The sequence below is a fragment of the Amphibalanus amphitrite genome, unplaced genomic scaffold, assembly GCF_019059575.1.
Source record: "Amphibalanus amphitrite isolate SeventyFive unplaced genomic scaffold, NRLGWU_Aamphi_draft 000197F_arrow, whole genome shotgun sequence".
In the NCBI taxonomy this organism is placed as follows: Eukaryota; Metazoa; Arthropoda; class Thecostraca; order Balanomorpha; family Balanidae; genus Amphibalanus; species Amphibalanus amphitrite.
The window spans coordinates 303047-326633 of NW_024881692.1; the positions used below are offsets into that span (position 1 = coordinate 303047).

Sequence of the window (23587 nt, forward strand, 5' to 3'; positions counted from 1 at the left end):
CATCGTGTTCCTGAGCTCAAACTGCATCCAATAGACACCTTTTTGTTGAAAAATTTCAACTTCAAAATTTGACCTTTTTTGACCTGAAAGTGACCTGACCTAAGCTAAATTCGACTCAAAATGACCTCGAATGACATAGACGACATCAAATTAGAAATCTATGGCCTAAATGGACCATAAAACATGTGTCACGTGACCGACGCATGATATAATATTTTCGTGACCTGTGATGACCTGACCCTGACCTGAAAATCAAAGTACAAGTTTGGTACCCTCAAGGTATCTAGAGCATCTGTTCACGAGTGTGGAAACCAAAAATGAGCCTGATCTGACTTGTAAGACGGCGGCCAGAGCCCAAAATGTGAACAAGCCAAAGTGCTAATAATTTTTACTTTGACCTGACCTGTGACGTCATCGGTGACCTCGAGGTCAATGAAATTAGGTTTCGTTCGACAGTTTTTCCGGGGCTATCAGACGCCGTTTGAATTTTGACAATCGGCCCAGTAGTTTCGGAGTTAGGAGGGGGGGCTATGAATAGCCCCCCCCCCAGTAGGGCGTGTTATACACAGACCCCAGTGGGGCGCGGAATCGCCCCTGATCGAGCTAGAGCTTCGCGGAAAAAACGAGCGTGTTGCCCGTGACGAGAGGAAGCCGATGATACCCAATTTTAAGGTCCTAGGTCATCGGTTGACCTTCCAGGTCAGGTCAATGACCCAAAAGTCGGGAAAATCGGGACCTGTTAGAAAGTCGTAAAGCGTGGCTGCTATGGGGTTTTTCGGGGGTGCTGATCACGAATATCATGCTAGTTTTGATCACAGATGTTGTCTTCATGCATTTAGGTTAGGTCGGGTCAGGTCAGGTCAGGTCAACCAGTAAGGGTATTCGTAGTAGGTGGCAACCGCCTCTGACAGCTTCGTAACATGTTGCGAAGGTGCCAAAACTACTTCGTAAATGTTCATATGGTTGCTAAATTCGAATTCAGCTCCAAAAACTGGCCCAGGAACATGTAAAACTCGAAAAAGTGAACCGAGGTCATCAAAGGTCAATGACCTGACCTGATTTTCCGGTGACCTTGACACCCACCCTAATGCATGGGAGCAACATCATATCCCATGTTTGAACGCTTAAAACCACGAAAAGACTGCAAACGCGCGGCTAATGCGAGCCGACATACGCCGAATCGCGATTCCGGCCAAATATGGTCTCGAAAAGTAGGTCACAGGTCAAAGGTCATTAGGGTCAGGGTCATGAAAATTTCAGGGTAGGTGTAAAATTGATTAACGCGAGGGTACTGAAAGTTTCGTCGCGACCGGCCGCTTTTTACGCGCGTTTTTCGCGAAAAACCGAGGGGGGTCCGTTCGACCCCCCCCCCCATACGGGCGAGGTTTAAAGGGTGTATCAGTGTAACAAAACATAATTGGGTATCACCTAAAAGCCTCATCAAAGACATTTCGTTTGAGGGTATTTCGATCCTCGGCAGTCGCCTTTCTGAGCCGCGCCGGGGTCATGTTCGAGATGATTCCTTTTTTGCTCGATGCACAGTTCAGCCCGGCGCAGCGCGACCTCTGCTGCAGCACGACCCACGGAAAGCTGCAGACGGCACACCGCTGACTTCACTGCATTTTTTAGATCTTCGGAACATTTTGGGTGGTTTCGGTACACCTGGGACTTGAGGTGGTCCTAAAGGAAAAAGTCCGGTGGGGCTACGTTCGGAGAATTCGCCGACCACGGGCGTGTCTCGAACCTCGGCTCGAGATCACGCGCTGCATCCGAAGCGCTCCCACAGCCCCTCCCGGTTTTCTTTAGCGGTATTGGCGTGGCACCGTCTTGCTGGAGCCATTGGATCTTAACCGTTTCCGGATCTCTGCTCATCCTGATATTGCAGAACCCTCCAAAACGTCGCCAGAGCCACCCGATATCGCTGACCATTGACAGTCTGAGTAGCGCATCTCTCACACGAGTGGTGTTCGCCGTGAGCCTTTGATTGAGTTTATGGCCGCCGCTGTGTTCCTTGAATTGCGTTAACCTATTGTTAACACTTCCTCGAGCCAGAAACTTGTCAATAATGTGGAAAATTTTGTTTCAAGATGTTGCTCTCTTTGCCCTTACGTGTTTGAGGATCTTCCGTGGTGTCGAACCGACCGACTTATCTGGGAAAGCATAATTTCACGAGTTTTGCTTTTACTTCCTAAGACCACGGCTTCATTTTTTAAGCTGAAACCGTGGTGTCATATAAATCTACGAAAAATTCTCCGTTTTTCCACGTGCATTGATTTTGCTTAAATGTTGTTAGGGGTCCTCTATTCGCAAGCAAAAGAAATCCGTCTAACTTTTTTGAGAAGCCCGGTAACTACAAGCCAACTTTCAGAGTAATCGGCCCAGTAGTTACCGAGATATTGCAACTGTTACAAAACTGGCACCTCTTCGTTTTGCACGTGGCACGACTGGGGTCACCCACACGCATCGGGAATAGTCCAATACTTGGTAGAAGGAATGGAGCTACCATACAAAAATTACCGGCATGTAAATCGGTTAAGTGGGTGCTGAGATATAATTCTCGCAAAAGCGTGACACTGACTACGGCCGCTCATACTCAGAAATTTCTGTTAATATACGAAAGACTACGCTCGCTTCCTTCGCTCCGTAACGGAAGACAACGCTCGCCTTGCTCGCTCCGTCAACTGTAAAGAATGTTCCATTATTCTAGGTACCTACCAGTAAAATGCCTTTTGGGGCGACCAACAGAGTGAGCGAGATGGTGGGCCTTGCACGTGCGAAATTGCGAGGGGTACCTCCAACAAACTTGTGCACTGCACCCTACCTACTAACCGGTCCCTAGTGATGTGCCAAATTTGAGCGCAATCGGCATAGCCGTTCTAGAGATCTGGAAGGGACACCCTGCACGTGCGCACGTGCAAAATGGGTCCCAACTGACTTGCACGGCAGAGTCTTGTGTCGGCAGAGTCTTAGAGACTTGTGGCTTTAAGTGGCACACGGGAGAGCAGCACGGTCAACTTTACCTATACCTTCACGCTTTTGCTGTCTTCAAACATTGTCGTCATATTTTCCAGGCGGACTGCCAACGGTCAGTTGTCGTCACTGCGACTTCAGCTGTCTGGGACAAGATCGTCTGAACATGCACGTCAAGGATAAACACGGTCACATCGGCAGGAACGACAAATTCAAGTGTGAATGGTGTCAGTACTCTACGAGGAAATCCGACCATATGGCAAACCATCGCCGTATACACACGGGAGAGCGGCCGTACCGCTGTGATATATGTGACAAAACGTTTCCTGTGCAAGATAGTCAGACCAAACACCGCCGTATACACACGGGAGAGCGGCCGTACCGCTGTGATATATGTGACAAAACGTTTCCTGTGCAAGATAGTCTGACCAAACACCGCCGTATACACACGGGAGAGCGGCCGTACCGCTGTGATATATGTGACAAAACGTTTCCTGTGCAAGATAGTCTGACTAAACACCGCCGTATACACACGGGAGAGCGGCCGTACCGCTGTGATATATGTGACAAAACGTTTGCCGTACAATGGAGTCTAACAGTCCACCGCCTCTCACACACGGCAGAGCGGCCGTACCGCTGTGCTATATGTTTGAAGTCGTTTTCCGATAAACGTAATCTGGTCAACCACCGCCGTACACACACGGGAGAGCGGCCCTACCGCTGTGACAAATGTGACAAAGCGTTTTCCCAGCAATCAGCCCTGGCCCGACACAACCGATGTCATGCACGCTGATGGGTCAGACGCTGATACACTGACGTTCTCACACCGCCAAAAAGGTGGCACGGTGGTACGGTACGAGTATACCGTTGAAAGCTCGGCGAAGTTCCGTACCAGCGAACGCAGGTGGGCCGCACGGCTGCCCCACCTGCGCGGCACGATTTCTTCACCTGTCACGTGCTATCAATATCATACACATACGGACCCACGTTGTGCTACGGAAACGGATCAAGACGGCAATCCTGCTGATTTGTGACACAACAGTGTTTACTAGGATACCTGGTGAAACAAACATGGCTTGCAATACAATTTGATAGATGAAATGGTCTATCATCAGTCAAACTGACTCAGACCGACTCACCAACTCTATTCTGATCGACTCGGACAGACTCAGAACGACTCAGGCAGACTCAAACCGACTCAGGCAGACTCAAGCTCACTCGACCGACTCAAACCGATTCAGATCGACTCAGACCGAGTCAAACTAACTCAGACCGACTCAACCGACTCAAATCGATTCCGATCGACTCAGACAAACTCAGAACGACTCAGAGAGACTCAGGCAAACTCAAACCGACTCAGGCAGACTCAGACCGATTCAGATCGACTCAGACTGACTCAGACCGACTCAACCGACTCAAATCGATTCCGATCTACCCAGACCGATTCAGAACGACTCAGGCAGACTCCAACTGACTCGACCGACTCAAACCGATTCAGATCGACTCAGACTGACTCAGCTAGACTCAGAACAACTCAAACTGACTCAGACCGAATCAACCGACTCAAATCGGTTCCGATCGACTCAGACAGACTCAGGCAGACTCAAACCGACTCAACCGACTCAAACCAATTGAGACCGACTCAGACAGACCCATCGGTTTGACCTGAATCATCAGACCTAAATTGGTTTCAGATAAATTTATAGGTAGGTATATAAGATAAAAGATAAATATTTATATACACTGTGATAAATATGAGAAGCCCAAAACAAGTTATTGAAAACATAAACAATGGTAACGTTACAACAAAACTGAGCCAAAACACTCAAAACTAAGTGTTTCAATGAACGCAAGATTAATGCGTGTCACAGAAGCAGCTCAAGCTGTCCACTGTAAAGCGGATATTTTATTCAGAGTATTTTATTCACAGTAAAATTTAACTGTGAAGGAGCCCATGCCCACTCATACATGACAGGTGTGCAAAAACATGCCTGTAATACCTTATGCCTAGATACATATAGGTAGATGAAAATGTGTTGTGTCGTGGTTAGTGGCAAGACGTGACATGACTATTATCAATACCTGACAGTACAATTATTATGATATTATCATTATTGCAATTGCAATAAAAATGATAAATTTAACTTTTCGTCTCACTTTAAAGGGACACTCCCACCTTAACATTAGTTTTGAGTTGAGATAGCCAAATTGGTGGCCATGGCCTGCAAATACCCAAGATTACTTTACTTATAGCAAATACCGGTTTGGGCACTCACAACATCGACAAATGCTTTAATTCGGAGATATGGAATTTCAAACTTGCAGTTTTCGGATTCTAAGGGGCTAGTGCATTGGTATGCCCCCTTAGAATTTGTGACGTCAGCGGAGATCTAACGATTTTTAAATCTTTTACTAAAACGTTTGGTAGCACGCGGTGGTATATGCTGCTTTGCGCGCAACAAATGCCGCACTTTCAAATAAAGTCGCTAGGAACAGCGGAGATCCCAAAAAGTAAACAAAAGTAAAAGTCTAATATCTTGAAAACCGGTGAATATTTTTCGATGAAATTTGGTAGATATTCGTTTTCGCTCTTTCTGAACCGAGCGACATCACTTTCGTGCCAATTCATTAACTTTTTTGAAGGTGGGAGGGTCCCTTTAAAGGGACCCTTTAAGGGTCCCTTTAAAGGGACCCTCCCACCTTCAAAAAAGTTAATGAATTGGCACGAAAGTGATGTCGCTCGGTTCAGAAAGAGCGAAAACGAATATCTACCAAATTTCATCGAAAAATATTCACCGGTTTTCAAGATATTAGACTTTTACTTTTGTTTACTTTTTGGGATCTCCGCTGTTCCTAGCGACTTTATTTGAAAGTGCGGCATTTGTTGCGCGCAAAGCAGCATATACCACCGCGGGACCCTTTAAGGGACCCTTTAAGGGTCCCTTTAAAGGGACCCTCCCACCTTCAAAAAAGTTAATGAATTGGCACGAAAGTGATGTCGCTCGGTTCAGAAAGAGCGAAAACGAATATCTACCAAATTTCATCGAAAAATATTCACCGGTTTTCAAGATATTAGACTTTTACTTTTGTTTACTTTTTGGGATCTCCGCTGTTCCTAGCGACTTTATTTGAAAGTGCGGCATTTGTTGCGCGCAAAGCAGCATATACCACCGCGTGCTACCAAACGTTTTAGTAAAAGATTTAAAAATCGTTAGATCTCCGCTGACGTCACAAATTCTAAGGGGGCATACCAATGCACTAGCCCCTTAGAATCCGAAAACTGCAAGTTTGAAATTCCATATCTCCGAATTAAAGCATTTGTCGATGTTGTGAGTGCCCAAACCGGTATTTGCAGGCCATGGCCACCAATTTGGCTATCTCAACTCAAAACTAATGTTAAGGTGGGAGGGTCCCTTTAAATAGCCAAAATACCCGAGATTTTTTCATATCAAGTTTGCATACTCCAAAATTGTAACTTTTCTGCTTCCTCCAGTACCTAATAAGTTTGCGCAAGACTTAATTACCTATGACCTATCCATTAGATGTAGGGACGATCATGACCACTAAAAAATGGTTCACTTGGTTCTTACAAGCCTGTTAACTCACTACACAAGGGAAGGGGCTCAGGGGGGCACTGCAAAATGGCGTGGAAATCGCCAGTTGTCTCAAGATGTTTAATGCATAATAATCGGCGCCAAAATATCGTCGTATTACTATGCAAGGTCACCAAAGAAAAAGCCAACGTTATTTATCAAATATCAAAGCAAATTGGCAATATCTAGCACAACGAAACACATAATTCAACTCCTAACGATGCATGCCGAGTCCCCGATACCACCATGGCGACCGCTCAAGTCCAACTGGCCGGCAACTGGCCAATCCAAGGGCCAATCAGGGGCTTGTTTGTCATTTCTGGGTGGGATTAAAAAACATGCTACCGGCGACGCCAGGGTTACCGATACCCAAAATTGGGTAACATTAGTACCTGAGTCAGGGTTAGGTCGGTTCAAGGCTATGTAAACCGGTCAGGTAAGGTAAGGTTGTTTTAGTTTTTATCAGGCCATATTTTATTTTCAATCTTTTTATTCTTTATAATTTATGGAACTCTAGAGTGTTTTGTTACGTTACAATTCTACCGCACTTCGCACACATGGCGCGTAAACAAACATCGAAATGGCGCGTCTCGGTAGGTAGCAGCCTGAGCCAGCGAGGTTTACCCAAGGCCGTATAAGAGGGTATACCGTGGGTACTTGTCGCAACTCGCAGGTAGTGTCATTTCGTTGTGAAATACGTGAAACACAAATACGCGTGGTATAACAATAATGGTGATAGAACTCTAGCCACTAATATGAAGGTGGAATGGTCTTTATAGTCACCGTGGAATGGTCAAACCCAAACAAAAAATTTACCATTGAATGTGCCAGAACCATAGGTGTAGGAACAGGGGGGACGGGGGGGGCGGTGGCCCCCCCACTTTTCATAGTGGGGGGGGCAGTAATGTTAACTGGCCCCCCCACCTTTTGCCGAACTTTTTAATGTATTTGTAGGTATCACCCTGAAGAACAAACTTGACGGTTCTCCGACCTGCTCTTCCATGAAGATTTCCATTTCATTAGGTGGAACTATGGTCATGAGTACCCAAATATAGGAACGTTCCCATTTTGGGGAACGGAGTTCCCAAATATGGGAACGGGCGTTCCCATTTATGAGAACGGAAGGTAACTTTTCGGCCGTTCGCCCATTAAAACTCATTATTTCTCTTATATAGGTCACTCTGTGTGGCTTATTTATAATTTTTATGCTGATTTCGATCATTCCTCGTGCCCATCCTACCAGGCCTTTTGCCACTTACACTCATTAAGAAAGGAAAAAACTAGATTTTCCATGGGACTAGGTGTTTTAACCCGCGCACTGACGGGGGTCTGCGCCAACTTCGCACCGACGGGGGGCGGATGACCGCCCCCCCCCCCTGAGATCTCGAGAACGAAGCAAGATAGCGACAAGCGGTAAACGGCATCGGATACATACGGTCAAGATCTACAAGTTTTACTAAGGTCATTTTCAGGTCAGGTCAAAGATGACGTCACAGGGGTCGAAAAAGTCAAAATGGCGGCACTAGATATGGAGAGAGTTTTTCTCGAATAACTTTCGAATTAGTCAAGATAGGAACAAACTAAGGGCATCATCGTGATCCTCTCGTCAATCCGCATCGAATGATATATATGTTGACCTCGAAAGGTCAAGGTCAAAGGTTGACCTCAGGTCACGTGACCTCGAGGTCATCATGTATATCATTCGATGCGTCTTGACGAGCTGAACACAATGAGACCATCCACGCGTCTGTATCCTGTTCCTGTACGGAGTTATTGGCCAAAAACCTTTGGTGACCTTTGATGACGTCACATGACCTCACAGCTGCCCAACAGCAAAACAGACCTCAAGGTAGTGAAGGTTGATCGTATATGAAGTCATGTAAAGTATATGGGGCCATTCCGACCCGTTTTAGTGGTAAAAACAGGGAGTTGATTTTTCCCTTATTGACTTATAATGGTGAGGTCGCGAAATTGACCTGACATTAGGTCACCGATATCAAAATTCCGAGATATACAAATTGTAGCTACTAATGACCTAATAATATCCTGCGACTTTCAAAGGCCTCCGACATCTACTGTAGCTGTGGCACGGTGACAAAGTTGCAAAAAAGTGACTTGAGGTTGGGTCATTCAAAGTGACCTGGTGACCTGACCTTAAAAGGTAGGAAGTTCAAACTTGCACACCATGTGTAAAATTGATGAGGTTATAGTCATACCAAATTTCGCGGCGCTACGCGCCGCGGTTTTCCCGCTATTCGCGAAAAACCTCAGGGGGGGGGGCGGATATCCGCCCCCCCGTTGGTGCGCGGGTTAAGGGTGTAACATATTCAGCGTTCCCATTTTTGGATACTTCCTTGTGCTCGTCAACTATCGGTGATAAACAGACAGGTGCTTGACATGTCTCCACCCTCGGCGCGGACGGTGGATATAGGTATGGAAGACCTTGTTGAACATCGCTGAGCGTTGTGAATTACGTAATCCTGCAGAGGGGGGCGTCCCGCTGCGAGATCGACGGGAATAAAAGCGCAGAAGACCGGGCGAAACATGCGACGGTCTTGCCGGAAAGGTCATCTGATGATTGTTACGTTAACAATAATTTGCGGCGTTGGACGTGATGCTTGTTAATGAAAAGAGCCCCTGAAAGGCGTCGGTGAAATCGTTCCCAATTTTTGGTACGCCGTTTCCATAATAAGGAACGCTTGCAGCGCCAGTGTACGAGAGCGTTCCCAAATTTGGGCTCGCGGCCCGGATGATGGACTGCTTTAGAAATAGGGGAACGATTTGAAACTACGATGGGCCTTACAATATCAAACTCTTTCCCAACAATATTGAGGCAATTATCAGGCGGTTCACGATCGTTTTATATTTTTTGGACGTCATTTAACGGTTCTTTTTCTTGTTTTAAATAATTCCTACATGGCGTTCCCATATTTGGGTTTATCGTTCCCAAACATGGGAACGAAAATGCGTTCCCGAAAATGGGTACGCTTGACCATAGATCCGCCTACCGATTTGTGCTTCATCGTTATTGAGTGCAATTTTCCTCCACCTAATGAAATGTAACTTTGTCAGAAGCAATGCGCGCTGCAAAGAGAGGCAATACTACTGGCGCCGCAGAATGCGTAAACGGCGTAAACTACCAATTTATGTTAGGCGGCCTTGCATTAGTTGATCGGTTACTGGCATAGGCGTAGGAATAGGGGGCAGGGGGCAATGGTCCCCACTCTCGAATGGGGGCCAGCAATGTAACTGCCCCCCCCCCCCACACACCTTTTGCTGACTTTTTCACTTCTCACTTTACACGCTCGCTCGTAATAAAAAGTGTTTTTGGATGCTTCTGGAATTAGTATGGGTGCCAACCAGTGGCGGATCCAAGGTGGGGTCACATGGGTCATGCCCCCTTGGGGCCCGGGGGCACCACAGGCCTACCAGGGGCACCACCGACCTATCAGGGACACCACAGACCTGACAGGGGCACCACCGGCCTGTCAGGAGCACCACTGGTCTGCCAGGGGCACCACAGACCTGTCAGGGGCACCACAGGTCTTCCAGGGGCACCAAAGGCCTTCCAGGGGCACCACCGGCCTCGCAGGGGCACCTTGGGCCTGTCAAGGGCACCATGGACCTGTCAGGGGCACCTCAGGCTTGTCAGGGCCCAGGGGCACCAGTACCACAGTCCTTTCAGGAGCACCACAGGCCTGTCAGGGGCACCAGAAGCCTAGCAGGTGCACCACAGGTCTGCCAGGGGCACCACAGACCTGCCAGGGGCACCACAGGCTTGCTAGGGGCACCCACTGGCCTCGCAGGGGCACCTTGGGACTGTCGGGGGCATCACGTGCCTGTCGGGGACACATAAGGCTTGTCAGGAGCACCACAGTCCTGTCAGGGCCCAGGGGCACCAGCGGCCTAGCAGGGGCACCACCGGCCTCACAAAGGCACCATGGGCCTGTCGCTGGCACTTCAGGCTCGTAAGGAGCACCACAGTCCTTCCAGGGGCACCACAAACCTGCCAGGAGCACCTGCGGCCTAGCAGGGGCACCACAGGCCCACCAGGAACACCACAGGGCTGCCAGGGCACTTTTGGATTTTGGATTGATAATTCTTTTTTTTTGGGCCAAGTTATAGCGAAAAAAAAACTTCAAAATTGATGACGTAAAAATCTCAAAATCAACTTTTAGCAATTATAGACCACGTAGCGCCAAACAAAGACCACCATTAGACTCGCCGTGACGAGCTGCATCGAATCTTTACCCATGTTGTGCAAAAATATCAACTTTGAAATTTGACATTTTTTGACCTGACATTGACCTGACCTCCACCAGGAAGTGACTTTAACTGTTTCTGATGTTCCTATAACCAACACCATTGAGTTTGAAATGAAAAATTGGCCATAAAACATGCATCACACAGCCCTAGTAAAATTGGTTTCATGTGCTGACCCTTGCCATGGTGAGGTGACCTGACTTGTTACCTGACGTGGTATTATCAGTGACCTCTAATAGCAACATGTGTGCTAGGCAACTGACGCCCTATCGCTGATTTTCGATAAAATGCGTTTACTCGGTGTTATAGTGCATTCCCCAGAAGACCCGTGGGCCGTGAACGGTGAAACATTTTGTCTTTGACCTGACCTGTGACGTCATCGGTGACCTCGAGGTCAATGAAATTGGATTTCCTTCGACAAACTTGACAGGGCTTTCGAATGCCGTTTGAATTTGCCGGATCCTTCCAGTAGTTTCGGAGATACGATGGAGGGAATACCCCTCCCCCCCCCCCACCACCACCACCAGTCGCGTTACAAACAGACCCCACCAGGTAGCGGGTTATTGTAACTGAACCTGATGAACCATCAACCGACAGGACCATATTCCATCAGACGGTAAACCACGGCCAGTCATGTCAAATCCATCGACACAACCAGTGGAGCCACTTGCTGAACCAAAGTGTCATCATGAAGGGCTCCTTAACGAGGAATGGCCGCCGGAGAGGGAGAGCGATCCCATCGCCCTGGACGCTCGCTCAGAGAGCGACTTACAGCTGAATGTGAAGGAAGAGATCAAAATGGAAGTCTCTTCACCAAAGGTAAGTCTAGTGTGTAAACTGTAAATTAATGATAGTCCTCTACATTTTTTTTTTTTTACAATAACTTGATTTAGCATGCTAAAGCGCTGAAAACACCATGAATGCGTTCAGCTCAGTGATACTTATATACTGATATGAAATGTGACTGTTTCTGTGGCCTTGACATGAGGGAAATTTTTAAGTTAGTAGACTGAAAAAGTCAACTTATTGTTCATTGTGCGCTCGTTGGCGAGGGAAACGCGTTGTCGGTAAAGTCAACACATTGCAAGCTTGTTGTCAAAAGTTATTATAGAAAACGCTTTCGGTAAAAACGACAAATTTTCGGATGTTTTGCCGTACGCTAAATTGTTGACATTAGGTCAAATCTGATAATAATAATCGGGAAGACTTTTGAAAGAGCTATGAAATGCGTGATTCTGCGGCGCTGTAGCTCGTTTGGTTCCCGATAGGGGACTCGACTTAAGCACCGATTTGTGAAAAGTTGTCAAAATCGTGAACCAAAATTCGTGATAACATTACTTTTGTGATGTCCGGTGACCTCAGCAATGACCTGATCGAGAAATGGCCTGTATGATTCTAAAAGGTCTTATGTGGGCTATCAATTGATTTTCTCTGCGTCATCGTAACTTTCTTACTTTTCGAGATAAGCTTGTGTGGCCGAATACGACCCTTGGTTGAGAGGCCCATCCGTCAGGTGTCTTAACCCTCGCATGTGTGCGGTGTTTGCCCCTCTTGGTTGGACCCCCCCCCCCCCCTTGCCGCTTGGCACCTGATCGAGCTAAAGCTTCGCGGAGAAAATGAACGTGCTGCCCGTGACGACAGGAAGCCAATGATACCCAATTTTAAGGTCCTAGGTAGTAGGTCATTGGCTGACCTTCCAGGTCAGGTCAATGACCCAAGAGTCGGGAAAATCGGGACCTGTTAAAAGTCGTAAAGTGTGGCTGCTACGGTTTTTTTGGGGTGCTGATCACGAATATCCTGTTAGTTCTGATCACAGATGATGTCTTTAAGCATTTAGACCAGGTCGGGTCAGGTCAGGTCAGGTCAACCAGTAGGGGTCGTGACTAGTATTCGTGGTACGTGTCAGCCGCCTCTGACAGCTTCGTAACATGTTACGAAGGCACCAAAACTACTTCGTAAATGTTCAAATTGTTTCTAAATTTGTTACCAAATTGTTACCAAAAGTTTCGTCGCGATCGGCCGCTTTTTGCGCGAGTTATTCGCGAAAAACCATGGGGGGAGTCCATTTGACCCCCCCCCCCCTAGGTACACATGCGAGGTTTAACCCTTTCCGGCACGGGGAAGGGTTGATGCAACCCCCCAAGGTTTTTCGCGAATAACTCGCGTGAAAAGCGACCGATCGCAACGAAACTTATAGTACCCTCGTATTGATCAATTTTACACCTACCCTGAAAATGTCATGACCCTGACCCAAATGACCTTTAAACTGTGACCTACTTTCCGAGACCATGTTTGGCCGGAATCGCGATTCGGCGTATGTTGGCTCGCATTGGCCGCGCGTTTGCAAGTTTTTCGTGGTTTCAAACGTTCAAACATGTGATTTGATGTTGCTTCCATGCTTAAGGGTGGATGTCAAGGTCACCCGGAGGTCAGGTCAGGTCATTGACCTTTGGTGACCTCGGTCCACTTTTTCGATTTTTACATGTTTCTAGGCTAGTTTTTGGAGCTGAATTCGAATTTAGAACCATCGAACATTTACGAAGTAGTTTTGGTGTCGACGTAACATGTTACGAAGCTGTCAGAGGCGGTTGACACGTACTACGAATACCCGTCACGACCCCTACCGGTTGACCTGACCTGACCTGACCCGACCGGGCCTAAATGCTTAAAGACAACATCTGTGATCAAAACTAGCACGATATTCGTGATCAGCACTCCGAATAACCCCACAGCAGCCACACTCTACGACATTCTAACAGGTCCCGATTTTCCCGACTTTTGGGTCATTGACCTGACCTGGAAGGTCAACCGATAACTTATGACCTTGAAATTGGGTATCATCGGCTTCCTCTCGTGACGGGCAACACGCTTCTTTTTCCGCGAAGCTCTAGCTCGATCAGATGCCAAACGCGGGGGGGGGGGTCATACCAACCCTCCCCCTTGTGCCGTCAAAGGACGCAAAATGGCCTGTGCCGGCGAGGGCTAAGAAAGTGAGACAATGGAAATGGAACTGATGTAAATATGGGTACCTGTGTCCTTTTAGCTCATTTATGGAGGAAGAAGTAAAACATATCTCAAAAGAGTGCGTTTTATTTTGGTTCGTTGTAGGTTGAGCGGTCGTCTTCTCCGTTGTGGGACGACGATCCCCTGTCGCACGACGCTGAACAGTCCCCAGAGGAGGAGGAAAAATTCCGGTACCGGTCGCCGTCACCGTCTGAGGACTTCGTCGGCTTCACTGAGGTGGACCGGTACAGGTGAGGTTAACTAGGACTATTCGATAATCTGCTCAACGGATTATGGATGAAACCTAATCAATGTTAATGAGAGTAGTTCAATGCTTGGTTGAAGGGATGGAGCTGCTCTACAACATTACTTTCAGCGAATCGGTCCAGTGGCTGCTGAGGTATGAGCCTGGCATAAGCGTGACCACGGCCGCTCATACTCAGAAATGTCTGCTCTTCTACGTTAGACTTAACTCGCTCCGCTGGCTTTGTTATAGGATTAATTGCACAAACCTACCAAAGTTTATGACTAGAGCTTTCCCGTACGAGGTTTTAAAGTTCATGCTACTACTTTCAGATTTTTTGCCTACATACATGGCTCCGTCTTTTTCGACTTGCAGGACATTGGACCCTATTCCGGAAGGCTCACAGCTGATGGTATACGACGGAGGCGACTCGGCCCAGGAGCTGACTGTCCACTCGGAGACGTCTGGGGAGTCTAAAGCAGCTCCTACTGCCGGTCCGTCATCCTCAGAGTCAGGTCAGTGTACTGCTCATGTTTTGGGGCTATTTGATACTCTTTGAAGGGCGCTCTATTTGTGGGCCTTAACCCGCGCCGGACCTGGGGCTGTTTTGAGCAAGGCCAGAGGTATATGAAAAATTGCAGTGCCGTAACACTTTTCTCGCTTCTCATTGGTCAATAGCCCGTTGCCGGGGTAGCACGTTGCACGTGTGTGAGCGCGGGCTGGCGCGCGAACCGACCGCCGATTAGGGCTCCTATTAACGCCCTTTTAGGAGTGAATCCATCAGATTTTGTCTAGTGTCAGCGGTTTTGCCTGCAGGGGGCAAAAACTGCCAAAATGGCCGATTTTTTTTTTGGATTTTTTCCCCTGCAATAACTGTAATTGACTCAAGCCTTGCACGAGCTTACTTTTACCGGCATCGTGTTCCTCTCGTCGAGACGCATTGAATGAAGTATAATTTGACCTTGAAAGGTCAACTTGAAAATTTGACCTCAGGTCAACGTCACGACCTGACCGGAAAGGGTCATGTTGCGTATCAGTCGATCCGTATTCCGTATCGTCAAGCTGAACACATCTAAGGCGTTTTCATCGCTCTAGCATGCCTCTATCAAAAGTTATTTGCGAAAAACTGTTAGATACCATTCGTGACCTGAGATGACCTCAGGGGCATAAACGGGGGGGGGGGTCACGGATACCAGTTTCATGTTCAGTGTGTCTTAGTTACTTGTAATTCAGTGTTTGGAAGTGTTTATAATGGCATTCGTCTAAAAGAGGCGCCTTTCAATTATCTCCCATTGACTCAGGGGAAAATGGGGGAACACCCCCCACCCCGATATCAGAAGTATGGAAAGGTCCAGGATGACAGCTGACTGGCTTTTGGCAGCGTGACGTCAACAGAAGTGCAGGTATAGGCAGTTAACCACTTTGTTTTAGGTGGTTGCGAGACTCCCAATTTTACGTTTCGTGAAAAAGGTGTCATACTTTTTGTAGCATAATTAGCAGAAGGAAACTTATCTAATTTGACAGACAATCATAGTCCTGAAGTAGTATTTTTGCCATAATTATGACCAGGGGTGCGGAGCCGGAGCCACCGGAGCCGGCATATTTTGCCCGGAGCCGGAGCCGTCAAAAAAGGGGCGGCTCCGGCTCCTTTTTTTTTGAAGAGGAAAAATGTCTTGACCTAGTTCGCCTTGACAGTACAAGGCAGTAAGACATGTGGTATTCAAAATATGAAAGTAGCCAAGGCCCTAAAAACAAAAATAGCCTTGTTATGCAAATACAGAATCAACGTGTACCAATCCTATTGTCTTTTTTCTGCCACCCGTATTTAGTTGCATAGGGGATGTACTGAGTACTGAAGCCGGAGCCGGAGCCGGACCATTTTACTCGGAGCCGGAGCCGATGCCGGAGCTGCCATGACATTTCACCCGGAGCCGGAGCCGGAGCCGATTTTTTATCCGGAGCCGCATTCAACGAAGAACCCTTATGTTAGGGTACACATCAGAGCCACAATGTGGCTGTGTGCGCTAGTCCCGGCACGTGCTCGGGATTTTTTAATGGGAGGAGCACGACCTGCAGACGCCCCCATGCCAGAGAGCCCCAGGCCCCAGCCGTAAAAGTCGCCCGAGCTGGGCCCGAGATCGGGCTTCCCGGCCTTTTCAATACCTGGTTTTCAATAATCATTTCAGCTCATTTTTAGACGGTCTTCGGTTGTGCTGGCGCCTGTGACGTATTGTTTAAGCGTTTAACTGATAAAAGGCTAAGCATTGCATCCACTGGATGGAACCGACCACACAAGAAGAAGGCTGTTTAAAGTTGGGCCCCCAATGCGAATGGGGCTGGCCCATGTGCCCCCCCCCCCTTTATGCGCCCTTGGCCGAGACTATTCGGCGGCACTCCTAGCCGTCCAACCTATATAGAGAGAGAGCAACAGAGGGTCAACTACCCTGACCTGTCTTGTTTTCCGGCAGTTTGTGACGTGAGCTGCCATGAGTGGGACGGAGAATCTCCTGCTTCAGGACCCCTGAACGTCGTACCCGATATCAAGGTAAACATTGGTCTCTTTCCGTGTGCAATTTATCTGTGGATCAGCTGGCCTATACATTATACAAGGTACACCATTGTCGCATATCCTGACCGATGCGAGACTCACCCAGGCCTAAGCTATTATAAACCTCTTGAGCATGGGCCACAGCCTTCAAGCGTTCAAATGCGTCTGCAAGTGCCCTAAAATATGCTGTGCATTCTAATGTGAGGCGCTCGTGCTGAGACGCAAGTTGCACGCTTTACAGCTGTATTTCAGCCTTGAGGTTCCAGCATGGGTTGCCCTCATAGCACCCAAGGGCGTATATAGCACCGCGCTGATCGGCGCTGGCGAATAGGAAAGTCATACCATCTTAGATCAACGAGACGTCATCTGGAGGCTGGAGCTCGACCTGATCAAACGGCCTTGCTCCTCTTTGGCACGAAATATTTAAGGGCGGCTGAGGCCAACGCCGGTCACCTCAAATCAGATCATCGAGCGTTGAATTACCTACTTTACACGCTGCACTTTTTAAACCGTAACGACCTTGGTTGTTAGTCCTTGACTGTTGTAGCGACGCTCCGTGACAGAGAAACGCAGAAGGCAATCATGCTTGTTTGACAAAGAGCCATGTGTGACATTCAGAGACCATTGTAATACCTCGGAGATCGGCCCAGCCGTCTCAGCGGTTAGGGATCTGGGACCCTTTGAAAGTTTGAAACCTACGCAGGACCCTCGCACACTGACGTGAGGCTCTTAGAGGTGGGCGTGGGGCCAACTCAGAGCTAACGGCCGGTCCGAGCTGCCATGGCCAAGCGAGGGGGCTCAGGTAAACAAGCAATGTTGTAGTATCATATTTTGAAAGAGAAGTCGAACAATTACGATAATGAAATGTGCGATTTGTCTATAGATGTCACCTGTGGAGCGGCGTGGTCCTGCCGTGGAACGGAGCAGCTGTACCCTGCCGCCCGGCTGGGACAGCTACCTGTCTCCCTGGGAGCAGTCGTGGATCGGCGGACTGTTCCGCACCACCACCCACGGCGGACGGAGACACGCCGAGCTGCGTGACGGGCTCACCGAGCTCTGGTGTCGGCCACCGGAACCTCCAGCGGTGGCCAGCGAGCCGCCCGCCGACGCCGACCGCTACTATGGCGTGCCTCTGTTCCTGTGGCTGCCCCGCCGGCTGTGGGGTGCCAGCCTGTTCTGTCCCCAGTGCGGCGCCCTGCTCAACGGGTTCGGCCTGCACAGCCGGCTGAGGAAGGCGCTCGACCTGAGTCTGGGCTACTGGATAGCCACCGAGTGTCTGACGTGCCCCCAGTGTCGGCCGCAGAAGGTGTACGCCGCCTGGGACCACCGGCTCGTCCGGCAGCTGGACTTGGGCAGGCAGCAACAGTTCCCCGCTGTGCTGAAAAACGAGTAAGTCGCATCCGTCGCTAAATGAACTGATCTGGATAACACAAGAATGAATTCAACACTCAACAGTGCTTTTATCCCTCTTTCCCATATGATATTTCGCTATTCTAGAGCTGTGTGCCAAGAGAATTTCGGCACTGTACTGAGATGAATTAGGGGAGCGAAACCGGGGTTTTTGGGCGCCCGGACTAACAGCTGTCATCGGCGAAACAGAAGGCAGAAGGATGAATTAAAATGCTTTACGTACTTCGCTAGGCGCGAAACCTAGCGAAGTACGGACACAAACACTAGTAATTGCTGGGTAAAACACTGGTGCTGGTAATTTAACGATATCCATTTCACATAAACCTTCTATAAACTAAATTTTCACCTTTCAGTGTAAATCAAGATAATTGAGATATTGCTGATTTGTCTACTTGAAGTACCTAACTAGCTGCCAAAATGCGCACTCATCTGTTATGCCATTGAATACCAATGTACGACCTGTTTTCAGCCTCGCGTGCGACAAAGCCATCATCAGCCTGTTTCGCTCGACGGGCCCGTGGAGGAACCCGGCCGAGATACAGAGGAATATCTGTGACGGAGTGGGACAGGCGTACCTCACGCGCACTCTGTGTTACCTGAGTCACTGCGACGAGCACTCTGCCGCCCCTGGCGAGACGCAGCGACGGCGGCCGGTCGCGCTGCCACCTCCCCATCCGGTGGTACCCAGCGCCAAGAGGCTGATGCGGGTCTACCTTCGTGAAACCCATGCAAGACAACAGCGATACCTGGCCACAATCACCAGTGTATTCGGTGACGTCCTCAAAATGGACTCCAGCCGTAAGGTGCGTACCCTTGCTGCTGTTTTTTTTTCAAAATGAAAGGAGGAAGCTTTCATTTCCGTAACCAGTTATTATATCGATCGTAGCTGACCAATGGTATGCAGTTGCGTGTTCAATAGGAACATTTTTACCCTTCATTGAATTTGTATTCTTATATTACGTTGAATGATATGGGAAAGGTTACCAATGGCTAAGGTCATGTCAAAGTCGCTTAGGTCAGGAAGCTGGTCGAGTGAGTTCCTGCTGCATACGGTACTATCCGGCAGCTCATTTTTAGTACATTGGTGCCACCACAGCTACCTCCTCGGTAGCTCATTTTTTTTTTTAAACGTTTATTTACATCATCTGACACATACACACACATTCATCATATCAACAGAGACAGGATAGTTATTAAAAGTAAACACATGATGATGATTTTTTGGGCCCGTCTGGCCAGACCGGGACGACACTCAAGCTACATAGTGCCATCCCGGCCCCGGGGAGAGCTGGAGGGTACCTCCCCGGCCGGGGAGAGCTGTGGGATACCTCCCCGGCGCTCCAGACGGGCCTCCTGCCCCCGCCCGCGCTGCCCTACTTCTTCTTCATATGAAAATGGAAAATAAAACAGTACACAGTACACACGCATTCGTAGGGGCAGCGCCCCTGACCACCGACCGCCCGAGCGGGGCGCCGGGGCGCAGACCGCCCTTCCGGCGCCCCAGCCGAGCGGCCGGCGGGCCAGCCCTGCACAACATGCTAGGGCCGGCCACAGGTTAGCCTGGATGGGTTGGGGGCGGGGGCAGTTCGGTAGCTCAATTTTATCTGGATTCATCGACGAAAATCTCGAATAACTCAAATGACCTTGATAATGTAAACTTTCACGTCTAGCAATGTGGAAAAAATATAGGGCCTTGCAGTGGGGAATGCAATTATATGTTCAATATGTATTGTATAAACGGTTTATAAATGAAAAATGTACCTACATAACATTTTTACTACAGATGTTTCTATGCAACGTCATCTTTCAATAACCGGACATGAGCTAAAATGTGTTTGGCTTCCGAATGTTTTGCTTGAAGTAAAGGTCAAATGTGTCAAAATGTCTATTTCCCTATTAATTACAACACATTTCGACTACACACAGCAACCGTAGTTACTCCATTCGCCGCCAGAGGTGACCCGACGTCAGTCCGGGTTAGTGCTTAGTTAGTAGTTAGTTAGTTAGTAAGTTAGTAGTAGTTAGTTAGTAGTAGTTAGTTAGTAGTTAGTTAATCATGCGCAGCCAGATAGTCATAGTCGCCGCCTCAGGCGTGGTCGAGCGGAGTCTCGTCGGAGTCAGTGTGGGGTGCAGCGGACGGTTGCATTTGTTTCTTTTTAAATATATGTGACTGGCGACAAATGGGTATAACGTTGGTTTTAGGAAACACATCAGCTGCAAAGTATAGAAACTAACAAAGTCTGTGCTGCCCTTAGCTGACCCAGAAGTTCGCCGGAGTGGCAGCGGGGAGCGCGCGTTGGACTACAGTCACCAACGAGTACGACCAAGTTCTGATGTGCGTCCTCACCCCTGCGGCGGGCGACGGACTGCTGGACATGGGCCGCAGTCTTGTGATGCGGTACCGGGACGCGACAATGGGCCTACCGCGGCTGCTGTATGTGGACACCGGGTGCTGTGGTGGCTCTGAGAACACGCCCGCGGCGCCGGCGCTCCGCTGGTTCCCCGGCTGGGAGAGCGTGCCAGTGCGGCTCGACGCCGAGCATTTCATGCTTCGGATGGCGGCTGGTGTCACGACCAAAAGGCACCAGCTGTACGGACGCCTGGTGAGCGGACTCGCGGACGCGATCTTCGAGACCGACCCAGCTGACATGAAGGCACTCGTGCGGGCCAAACGACACGAACTTCGTGCTAGAGGCCTAGTCAATGTCACTGACGAGATGGCGCGGCAGGCGGTGACCGAAGCCGAGCGCCAGCGTCACTGCCGCCGCCGGACCCGCGGTGTGGACGTCACCACCCGCGCCATCGACGAGCTGCTGCGCCGGCTCTCGGGCCCCGCGGGCACGGATGGGCCGGACGGCACGGGTATGCCGCTGCTGGATCCGACCCGAATCTGGGCCATCTGGGAGGAGCAGAAGCGGCACCTGGCCTGTCTACAGGACGTGCCAGGGGTGGCTCTGTACCGCGAAACAAGTCCACTGACCAGGCGCGGCGCCCAGCTCCAGTGCTACTCCTCAGCCCGCGGGACGACTTTCGCCGAGAGCTTCCACAAGCATCTAGCGAAGTTCATCCCAGGTGTGCAGTTTGAGCATGGTTTCGTGTGAAGATATGCTATGAAGTCGTAGCTAGCAGTGCTGTAAAATGCTTACCCGAATGACGCTTGTTCATGAATACTTTTGCGCTACGGGGCGGTTTTTCCCTGCCTATACCACATCCAGCATCACGAATGCGCTGTAAAGTAAAAGAAACAGTTTCTTTGAAAAAGTCGCCCAAGTATAAATCCTTACCCGCTCAAGATATCTTACAACCGTTTGTTCACTTACAGGGAACGCTGCGTTGCGGGACCTGCATTTCCAGGCCCTCCTGGTCGAGGGCGTGGCGCGGTGGAACACCGAGCACCATCGGGCGAAGACAGAGCCGGACACCGCGGACAATGTTCAGCTGCAGTTCCTCGACGACTGGACACGCGCGACTCTGAACGACCTATCCCTGGCCGCGCTGAACAAAAAGTTTCTGAAGACAAACCACGGCGGACGCGTCTGGTATAACGGTAAATGTTCCTACGACGCCACTTACCAGAGCTAGACTCGGTGCTTTATGATAAACAGAAATGCACACATGTTTGGGACACACAACACATATTTTCACAAATCGCACAGTATATTCACATATATTTTAAGTATTTTCACAGTATTTTTTCAGTCTTTTTTCCGCAGTATTTTCACAGATACATATAGCACAGTATTTTCAGCGGAAATTGTTGCAAAACAACTGGTCAGTCGGAACTCCATATATTCAGATCAGTGCAACAAATCGTCTCACAGGCATAGGGAGTTGGAGGTGGGTCGATTGGATCCTCCCTGCCAGCTTTCGGCCGCTAATCCAAGGATTCAGCTTCGCAGTAAACGCCATCCGTTTAACGCTAACGCTATACTCGCTATTTGGGTGTTCAGTGTAGTGTTTGCACTATTCAGTAGTGTATGTTGCATGTCAAGGCTGGTTGGTTCCCATGCACTCTTTCTCGTTTTCTTTAGGTGAGCTAGTTGGTGTCGCCTACCTGTACAGTCAGACGGGCCGACAGCTCGACAATTACGTGGAAGGCGAGCTCGACCCCGGTACTCAACACGGCGACCAGGAGGACGACGGGCTGGACGAAGCGTTTGAGGGTACCGAGGGCGCTTATGATTACGCGCCCAGCCTAAGCAACATCCTGGGAATACCGGTAAGATTTCTCAACAATACCGGTTATAAATTCGGAGCTTACTGTAATTTTCTCTCGAGCCGTCAATCATATTCCAGAGTTGATGATTCGTTTGTCTGGGTTTATGTTCAGGAGGCTTCTCTGTGCGCGGCGGGCTTCGCTTCTGGAGCCACCGGAGGTGCCCCCGGAGCCGCCGAGGGCACCGCTTCTGCCGGCGCCGCCGGCTCCCTGGCCGTTGGGACTGGCGCCCGATCCCCAGCCGGCGCCGTCGGGCCATGGACCACGGACCATACCTATGGTGCCGGACTGGACAGCTGAAGACCCCACGCAGGTAGGGGCAGTGCCACGAGAATGGCGGCTGGGCAGCGGTCGTAAGCTCCTCTGCTTTAAAAGGTAATGTCCGATAATGTGGCAGAAATAGGTATATGACTTCGATGAAGTACCTCGGTTCGCCTCTAGCAAGGGGAATATGCACATTATTTAACCATGTGATGTAAACTATTCGCTTACGTTACCGCCCTAACGACGTGTCTGGCGCTGCCTAACGAGTGTTTCCATTTGTTCCTTCCAGCACGGTGTCCGGTCTCTACCGGCTGCCTCGAGGGCTGCTGGAGCAGTCACCACTACCGGCAGCGCCGCTGTGTCCTCAGCCACTGCCGCCGCCGCCGCCGATACAGGTGCAGCTGTATGAGTGTAGCACCCGGACCCCGTGTCCGCCTTCACACAGTGCCGAGCGCTGCCGCGCCTCTCACCCAAGACGGCAATTCAGACAGTGAGACGCATCCAAGAGGAACTATGTCCGCACTTGGGTCGTGAACGACTGTGGCCAGTGTAAACGCCACCTTACCTCTGACTAGACGGGCCACAGAAAAGGGGTAGGCGGTCTTGCAGAAATGAGGCGAGAAGCGCATTTGTCTTTCGGTGCGGCCATGTAAAACTTGTCAACGAGATCGTAATTTACGAGTGAAACTTATTCGTGTGTGTACGTATGTCAAGATGTGCCGTTCGTTCTTTGGGCCCCTGTAGGCCATGCAAAGATCTCTCAGTTATCAGGGAGTCGTGGGTCGCTAGGCGAGCGGCTGGGTAAATAGTTCCGTTCCCTGCACCGCTGAGTGTAAGTGTGTTGGCATAGGATTTCCATTGCTCCACGCCATCGCCCTGCCGGACAGGAAGCGGGGTAAGTGGCGAGGGGCATCCGTTCAGACTTGAAATACAATGTGAAGTACCGTATTGTCTTCTCTCTGCGTGAATGACATAGCCCGGTGGCTGTTTGACTTGACGGGTGAATGGATCCATCGGATTCACGGAGTTTAGTCCGAAGGGGGCTGGCTGGATCATGGATGCACGCCAATACCAGG

The 23587-nt window shown here is 49.5% G+C and overlaps 2 protein-coding genes across 6 annotated transcripts in view; both read left to right on the forward strand.

Moving 5' to 3' along the window:
• LOC122384725 (zinc finger protein 2-like) overlaps window positions 1–4061 on the forward strand; it is a 45977-nt gene extending 41916 nt beyond the window's left edge. For 3 of the 5 annotated variants that reach the window (XM_043372415.1, XM_043372416.1, XM_043372417.1), the window contains exon 11: window positions 3072–3958. In XM_043372415.1, coding sequence (XP_043228350.1) covers window positions 3072–3763 — 692 coding nt within the window. In that variant the 3' untranslated portion in view covers window positions 3764–3958. Of the gene's footprint in view, window positions 1–3071 lie in introns of all 5 variants that reach the window. The other 2 variants (XM_043372418.1, XM_043372419.1) reach the window with 1 other exon arrangement.
• A 3124-nt stretch (window positions 4062–7185) lies between these two features.
• LOC122384727 lies at window positions 7186–23459 on the forward strand. Its single transcript, XM_043372420.1, has 12 exons — window positions 7186–7205; window positions 11424–11645; window positions 13935–14080; window positions 14449–14588; window positions 16542–16618; window positions 17505–18010; window positions 18501–18834; window positions 20287–21103; window positions 21354–21578; window positions 22063–22250; window positions 22362–22560; window positions 22801–23459. The coding sequence occupies exons 2-11, from the start codon at window positions 11460–11462 to the stop codon at window positions 22545–22547; spliced, it is 2805 nt and encodes a 934-aa protein (XP_043228355.1). The 5' UTR covers window positions 7186–7205; window positions 11424–11459; the 3' UTR covers window positions 22548–22560; window positions 22801–23459.
• The last annotated feature ends 128 nt before the right edge of the window (window positions 23460–23587 follow it).

What these genes read in the sequence shown, in the direction of transcription:
- LOC122384727 (XM_043372420.1), top strand. Translation starts at nt 11,460, where the DNA reads ATGTCAAATCCATCGACACAACCAGTGGAGCCACTTGCTGAACCAAAG. An exon ending in ACTGAGGTGGACCGGTACAG is followed by an intron (nt 14,081 to 14,448) that starts GTGAGGTTAACT and finishes TTCGACTTGCAG; the next exon opens with GACATTGGACCCTATTCCGG. An exon ending in ACGTCGTACCCGATATCAAG is followed by an intron (nt 16,619 to 17,504) that starts GTAAACATTGGT and finishes ATTTGTCTATAG; the next exon opens with ATGTCACCTGTGGAGCGGCG.